General features: G+C 40.5%; 1 protein-coding gene across 4 annotated transcripts; it reads right to left on the bottom strand.

Annotated features, from left to right (window-relative positions):
• Positions 1-285: 285 nt before the first annotated feature.
• On the bottom strand, positions 286-8,070 carry LOC102583939 (trithorax group protein osa-like). 4 transcript variants are annotated; one of them, XM_015307793.1, is made up of 7 exons: positions 5,904-8,070; positions 5,026-5,798; positions 4,675-4,859; positions 4,436-4,597; positions 4,319-4,368; positions 710-1,354; positions 286-628 (listed from the first exon to the last, which is right to left on the bottom strand). In XM_015307793.1, exons 1-4 carry the CDS (start codon positions 8,011-8,013, stop codon positions 4,516-4,518), a joined length of 3,150 nt encoding a protein of 1,049 aa, XP_015163279.1. In that variant the 5' UTR covers positions 8,014-8,070; the 3' UTR covers positions 286-628; positions 710-1,354; positions 4,319-4,368; positions 4,436-4,515. The 4 variants fall into 4 exon arrangements, with proteins under 4 accessions (XP_015163279.1, XP_015163280.1, XP_015163277.1 ...); XM_015307794.1 differs by having other exon boundaries at positions 710-1,086; XM_015307791.1 differs by having other exon boundaries at positions 306-628; positions 710-4,368.
• Positions 8,071-8,076: the final 6 nt, after the last annotated feature.

The raw sequence follows: 8,076 nt of genomic DNA, 5'->3' as shown, positions 1-8,076 counted from the left end.
ATACTTTCCGTCAAAACAAACTCACCATTGGGTTGGAATAAAACATGCTTCAGAGCAGTAATATTTTTACTTCATCCAGCTTCTGTCCAATTTATACTCAACAACTGCCCCCAAGCTGGACTCCAAGAGCCCTATTTTTCTTCACCTCAATAATCACTTTCACCCAGCAATTAATAAACAGCATTTACAGGTGAAATTAACTTAAGAGCTGTCTATACTTATCCTCTCTAAATACCAAAATGAAAATAAAAGAGATAGAAACACTTACTTATCAACAAATGGGAAGAAAAAAAAGGCACTGCCTACATTTACAAATCATTTGCTTTAACTTGAAGAAAAGTGTACATATCTTCACATCAATCATCTTTACTTACTGTAACTAATACATCCCACAACAGCCTTTACAGGGTGAAATTAACTTAGAGCTGTATTTACTCTTCCAGCTCTAATATCAAAATGAAGGGAAAGATTAAAGAGTTTGTTTATCAAAGAACAAAGGTAGAAAAATAAAAGCACTGCCTACATTGAGGATCCCCTTTTTATTTTACAAACAAATACTACAACATTCTTCCTGATGGTTGTACTTCCATAAACAGCCTGCAATGGAAGTTGAAATGTGTAACCACTCCTGGTAACAGAAGAACCTCATCATTCAATAGGTTCAACTTGAACACATGTAAATATCAACTAGCAATGGAAAAACATATACCTAATTAATGACAAAGGATCCCTCAGGGATGTCTAGCTGCTTCGTCGTGCAATTGAGAAGATCTTACATTGGGTTCATCCTGTCAACATTAGTCCAGCAGAATATAGTGGTACTGCACTTAGCTAGACTAATTTTCCCATGTGGAACTGGAGTTCCTGCTTGCAACATTGCTAAACTATTTTTTAGCAATATGAACTACCATTGCTTATTTTGCATGTTTACTACATAATATGCTGTACAGCAACTGCAGTTCGCCCTTTTTATTACTTAACATTCACCTAGGCTTCCCCCCAAAATCGAGCAAGGAAAGAAAGCAAGTTAGTATATGCAAAATTCAGTAATGTTTTGGCTCGTCAGATATCCCAGTTTCTGGCTTTCTGCATAACACAGTATTAACAAAAACACTTCAAAAGCAGCACATGCATGTGTTCCAAGGCAAAGAACTGGATTCCATAACCTGACTAAAAGCTCATATATACAAGTTCCTAGTCAGATTAACACAGAATACAAAAGGCTCCCTTATCCTTTTAGATGGTTAGATGTAACCTTGCTATGCTCCTGTAACACATACTAAGAAAGCACCTCAATCTACAAACTCTGCATCGTGTCTCTGGCACTAAAGTTTATGAAGCTCCATGGTTTAACCTATATCAAGCAATTGTTGTCAAAACTACAGGCATCATTAACAACAACGATTTGGGAACACTTCTTATTTATCAAAAATGGCTCATACACCCCTTTTGATCAAAAACTAAAATAAAAATGGCTCATACATATTTAACAAAAAAACTGCAACAGAAAACACTTTTTATGACCTCTTAATCATATATTCAGGAATCTTAGTCGTGGTCTCCAGCTCTCCATATCAACATCAACCCTCCATCATAGACAACAACTGAGATTATTAAATATGTGAAAATCCACGTCTCCAACAGATCCTGGTTCCTTTTTGTTCACAGTTCTTTACACTAGTGTTGCCGTGAAGGATTATAGCCTCCTTTTTGTACCCTGTTCTTTCTTGATGTTAATTACGATGATGTTGAATTGTTTGTCCATCAATTTTGTTATAGTATGGACTGTCATAGACCGTCTTTATTACTTTCTGTTCGGTGGCTTTCCTTTATGTTAGTACACTGACATTGTATGCAGTGGCGAATTTAGGTGCAAAAAATAGGGCACCCGAACCCGTGGTCTCTTCGTAAAATTAGATATTTTATGTATATATTTTCTAACATTTGTATAATATTATATTCTTGCATCCGTACTATAAAAAGCCTAGTTGGTCCACATGGTTAAATGTTGAGCTTTTGACTTTGAAGACTGAGTATCAATTCCCACTTAATACATTTTTCTTGGTGCACCCATATTTAAAAAATCCTAGATTCGCCTCTGATTGTATGTCCATCAATTTTGTTTCAGCAACCTGTATGGTCTTATGGCTAAATTCCACTTTGATGATATAGAACGAATCAAAGTCTTAATAAAGAATAACCTAAATACATGGTCAACATCCTGCAAAGTATTCAAATTATGATGACCAGAGAACTTCGTAGATGTTTCTCAAAAAGAGGTTCAATATCATAATAATACCAGATCAACTTCAAGAATATTTTCCATCATTAAAACCTAGTCTTTACAACTAAGCTACATCTGTCAGGTAACCAGTCCCAAGAATGGAGAGATCGAAACATTAGCAACCTAGCTTAGTGAAATAACCTTGTGCAATAGACAAATTAGCTTAACAAACCTAGGCCAGAGGGAGTCAGGAATTCCAATATTAACGAGTAAAGAACCATGAAAATTATGATGCATCCTCAAGGCATGAGAGAACATCACAAAATAAAACTGCAGGCAAGTACTAAAAGAGATACACAACAAAAGACCCCTATAGTAAAAACAAATTTTAAAACTGCTGTGTGGCAGAAGACAATGGCCAGGAGAAGCTTCTCCCAACCCCCTACACAGAAGTTATGCATTTTATATTCAAAGTTCAAAGGATTGTGTATTATGAAGAACAAGCTTTAATTATCTTCACTAACTGATCTCCTTCGACCAAACCCCCATTTACATGTCATCTGAACTAAGGGGATTTCAGTCTTATAAGTATAAATGTGTCTTTTCATAGTCTTTTTTTTGGTTGGCCATTAAATAATACAAGCCCCCTCCCTTCAATCAAGAAAAACAGCAATCTAATATCAATAGTCTGTTAACCGAGAGCCACCAATTTTAAATTTTCATAATAATTATTGTACAGTAGTATTGATATACCAATCTAATGGTTGCTATGGTACATAACTCCGCAGCTCAAACACCGGCCAATTTTACATGTCATCTGAACTAGGGGATTTCAGTCTTGTGAGTATAAATGTGTCTTTTCATAGTCTTTTTTTTGGTTGGCCATTAAATAATGCAGACCCCCTCCCTTCAATCAAGAAAAACAGCAATCTAATATTGATAGTCTGTTAACCGAGAGCCACCAATTTTAAATTTTTATAATAATTATTGCACAGTTGTATTGATATACCAATCTAATGGTTGCTATGGTACATTACTCCGCAGCTCATACACTGGTCAATTTTAGTAACCATGGAGACACCATAGAAAAACAAAAAAAGACGCCCTAACTGAACTTCAATGTTAAGACCAGAAAAGCATCTCCAAGCAATGAAAAGAATGTCTCACCAAGTGCTACGCCTCAATCCCAAGCCAGCTGAGGTCAGCTATATGGACCATCAATATGATTTAGTTCCACTAGAACCAGTTCCATTCAAGTTTTTTTATGTAATTTAGACTTCTAGAAACTGCAAGTTCTCTACATATTCTAAAAACTAGGATGGTAAATTGTAAAGCGGAAGTTATATTTTAACTCCAGTTGCTAACTGTATAGTACGTTCATGGATCACAGGTTGTCTTTGTGTCTCAGCAGTTTTTTTCTTTCTGGATACTGTGTGCGTCTCTGCTTTATGTATCACTGCAGCCCAAAAGTGGCCATAAGAATCCCTCTTACGCAAAGTGAATATTTAGTTAAGAAAAGTGAAGGGGACATTCCAATGTGGCAATGCCCCTTTTTACTTGAGATGCTGCACAGCAAACTGTGCACTGTCAGGGCCAAAACTGATCTTCACATACAGTTTTGCTTTTTTTTTCTTTTTTCAAAATAGAGAAGGTAGCGTTTTGGTTAGGAAGCAGACAGAAGAACTTCTATACCAATTCTTTATGGAAAAGTAATCTTCTGTTGACCCAACAAAAATTAAGGAATAACAAAAAAAGGTATGATTTGATATGATTTCCATGGTTATTATTTTAAGGATCAGGTCTTCACTATCCCATATCCAATGAAGCATCACAATTAGTTACTATTTCATTCCCGAAGCATGAACGAGCACTAGAAGACAGAGGTAAGATCACAGCATACATATTATAGGAACTCTCGCATAAGAACTGAAACTAACGCATAGCAACATTTAATTAGCAGGAAACGTTCCCTGAACTAGGTTGCATAAGCAAGAAAAAGCAGAATATAGCTACAGATCCACCAGGACTAAGTTGACATAATTGTCCTAATACAGGAAAAATAAGTTTTCAAAACCATGGGCAAAACAACTTAACTGCCACAGAAACTTCCAATCCAAACCATCTTCCAACAACAGGGCAGCAACCTGAAATGACAAAGCTAGGATAAAAACCCCCAGAAGAAGAAGAAAGATTGTAAAGCTAATCACCTACATTGCGGTGCAAATGCTTGACTGAAGGCTTAGTTACAACCATCAAACACAGCCTTTCACTTCCTATCTACTATCCCAAGCTCAAGTCTTTCTACCACGGCTCTCGAACACTGCCTTTCTAGTCCTCCCTTTCTCTTCAACTGAAGCACGATCACTAAAAGTCCTACAAAATGGTAGCAAAAGGAATTAGAATTTATGCTGTCGAATTTGTTGGTGTTACAAAATCTATCGAACACTCACTTCTGTTTCTTTCGGTTTTGCTCCTTGATAGACCTGACCATATCCATAGCCATATCCTGGTGCTCTCTTGTCTGCGAATGCATATCTAGGCCCTCAACGGTTTCACAATCAACCTTGCAAATGCGGCACCATCCCATGCTCGTGGGCTTCCTCTTTCTTGGTCTATCAAAGGAGTCCACATCACCCTGAGAAGTTGCGAGTTCACAAAAAAATAATAAGAGGATATTCTAATTTCATGCACATTATGTCGATTACGTGATAACAATGCAATAAAGCTCTATTTCCAAGAAATAACATACTAACAAAGGAAAATGAACAAGATAATTACAGGGTTCATAAGGCAAAACTTACTGCATAAAGTCCGTGATTCGGATATGCCGGGACAGGATACCTGCTCCTGAAGCCAGGCTCCCCAAACCGTGGCATACCAGGTTTGTTGCGTCCAATTGATTCACCAAAACCAGGAATATCTCCAAACCCAGACAACTCCCCCATATAGGCATGGCCAGCGAAGGAACCAAAGCCAGCAGGTTTATCAAAACGTAAATGACTTGGTAATTTCGGAGGATCCAAAGACTCATCATGATGCAAATGACTAGGCATGTCTTTTCCAAACAGATCACCACTCTGGACATGTTTGTAAGGACGACCAAAGGTAGTATGCTCACCACCTCTCAAATCCCCAAGACCATCAGTCTCTACTCCATGTGGATGGCCAGGCAAAGCTTGGAACCTACCATTAGAGTATAAACCGCCAGCTAGATTGGAAGGTAAATTGAAATGTCCAGGCCCTTCAATAAATTGACGGGGCTCTCTGCCACCAATATCATCAAAACCTGAGTGACTTACAAATCCACGTGGTGGAATGTTAAATAACTCCCCATCAGGGTTTCTGGCAGACAAATAATCCATATGATGCACACCAAATCCAGATCCTCCCCTTTTTCTATCATCGTCATGAGGACCAAGTGGTGCTTCTCTTTCTCCACTATCCTTGAAATGCATCGAACCAGGAGGATGATGTGGAGGCAATAATCTGTTAGGGGGAACCCCGGTACTGGCCTCAAATTTTGATCCAGAATCATATCCTAATCCGCGAGGAGGTTTGTCATGTGGCCATGATCCTGCAACAACAAAGTTCATTATTTAGTGTAATTAATTAGGACATTGATTTTAACTCTTCTTGATAAATTATTTAGGAAATAATTGAATATCAAAGTCCAACTCACCTTGATCGCGAGGCACTGGCAAAGGACTTAAATGCTCCCCCATAGGCGCCTTCAACCTTTTATCCCTAGCTGATTCCATACTTCTAGGTTGGCCAAATGGAACCTTCTCAAAAGACCCAGAGGAAAATGGGTTTGGTTGATTTCCTTCAAACCGATTCACCCTTTGGTTTTGAAACATTTCAGCCTCTGCTGGATTAACTGAGTGTTGTGTTCCACTAGGAATTTCAGCACCACTTAATGGTGCTCTTCCTATTCCCGTTATCCCCTCTGGGAATTCACCTGGTGGAAGAAAATGACCATGCCCCCTAGCAAAGGTTGTTATAGACCCTGGACCAGGGATACCACCAAGGGGGGCACTACTAGGCTGCTTCAGGAATTGTGGATGATGATCAAGAGAATTCAATGGCTGACCAGCCTGAGGCACATCCCCTGAAGGCATCATTGCAGTGGGGGGATATCCAGGGAGTTGGGCATGAGAAGCACTGCCTGCAGGTTGCACTGGTGATATTATCATAGGACCAACGGGCCTTTGCTGCGCAGACGGTCCATATTTCGGTGGTGGCATCCCATGCCCATACTGCTGAAAAACCCCTCTGTCAATGGTAGAGTCATGTGAATCTCTTCCAGAGTTCAGTTTCTTAATCGAACCATCAGCAGCATCAGAAGATTCATGCTTTTCCAAAGTCTGGTCCAGTTCTTTTGGAGCATCATCACAGGCATCTTTGTCTGGCTTAACTGTTGCATCAGCTGATTTGGAAGCAGATTTAGGCATCAAAAAATTCTCATTTTCCTCTTCCTTAACAGTTCTTTTGTCCATAAGCTCATCTGAATCACCCTTATGAACATCTATATCACTGCTGGCCCTCTGTCTGTACTCGTCATCAATTGATTTGGCTGGAAGAGAATTTAGATCCTTTTGAGCATTGTCCTGGTAAGGAACTCCCACTTCTGGCCTTCCTGAAGTTTTGTCAGGTAACAGATCACCTTTACTCTCTAGGGCTAACCGTTTCTTCTGATCCATTGACTCGTGCTCATTGCTCGTGTAGCTCCCATAACTTGGATTTATTTGCGGCTGGCTTAAAGCAGGCTGGACAGGTCTAACCTGGGCTGTAGTATTATATCCACCATGAGCCTGTGAAATCGACTGGACATGATTTTGCATCCCAGGCCTTCCTATATATGTTTGAGATTGTTGAGGTTGTGGGGGAGGTGGTAAGGTGGCATTTTGCTGTGGCTGAATATACGCATGCAAACTTTGAGGCACCACATTAGGAAGACCTTGAGGGCGAAATTGAGACTGCAACGGCTGCTGGTGAGTAAAATGACCTTGCTGGTGTGATTGGCTCGGAAATGGACCAGGAAATGTATGATGTTGACTGTACTGTTGAGACATTGGCTGTTGATTAGGCCGAACAGGATGTTGCTGAATTGAGTGTCCTGCTTGTTGAGCAGTAGCATAAAGTTGAGATTGCGCAGGAACTTGACCTTGAGTAGGTACCAGCCCCGGTTGCTGATTGCCGATTAGACCCAGAGGTGGGCGCATTAAGGGAGGTTGAGGAACCTGACCATGAGTTTGAACCAGAGGCGTAGACCCACTAGTAGGATGTGGATACATTGGAGGTTGCTGTGACATCCCTATAGCCACTTGCTGCGTGATCTGGGTTTGTGGATAGGAATGGAAACCTGAAACTGCATTGGCTGTTGAAGGGAGGGTCTGACCCAGTGCATGAGTAGGCTGGCCAACCTGAGGAGGCCGCAATTGGCCATGAGATTGTGGATGATGTTGCACATTTATTTGCGGCTGGAGTTGTGAATGAGGTTGTGGTTGCACAGGAGGATGTGGTTGGGCTTGAGAAGATGGAGGGGGATGAACCTGGGCGGGAGGCTGCTGATACTGTGGCACTTGCACATATTGTTGTGAATGAGGCTGCATTGGATAGGTCTGTGAATATGGTGGATGAGCACCAGAAGCTGGATATATTTGTGATGGAATTTGGGCATGAGGTTGCATAGTAGGTGGGAGCTGCTGCACTGGGTTGACTTGGTTTTGATGCTGTTGTGCCAGAGGTTGAACCTGTGGTTGAGTTGGCCCTTTAGGTAGAGCTTGCATTTGAGTATGAGGTTGTTGTTGAGATTGAGGATTAAGTGGTTGCGGCTGGGGCTGGGGCCGTGG

The sequence above is a fragment of the Solanum tuberosum genome, unplaced genomic scaffold, assembly GCF_000226075.1.
Source record: "Solanum tuberosum cultivar DM 1-3 516 R44 unplaced genomic scaffold, SolTub_3.0 scf00064, whole genome shotgun sequence".
In the NCBI taxonomy this organism is placed as follows: Eukaryota; Viridiplantae; Streptophyta; class Magnoliopsida; order Solanales; family Solanaceae; genus Solanum; species Solanum tuberosum.
This window is presented reverse-complemented; position numbering and strand designations above follow the sequence as displayed.

What these genes read in the sequence shown, in the direction of transcription:
- LOC102583939 (XM_015307793.1), bottom strand. Translation starts at nt 8,013, where the DNA reads ATGCAAGCTCTACCTAAAGGGCCAACTCAACCACAGGTTCAACCTCTG. An exon ending in CGAATCACGGACTTTATGCA is followed by an intron (nt 4,860 to 5,025) that starts GTAAGTTTTGCC and finishes GCAACTTCTCAG; the next exon opens with GGTGATGTGGACTCCTTTGA. An exon ending in CAAAACCGAAAGAAACAGAA is followed by an intron (nt 4,598 to 4,674) that starts GTGAGTGTTCGA and finishes ACCATTTTGTAG; the next exon opens with GACTTTTAGTGATCGTGCTT.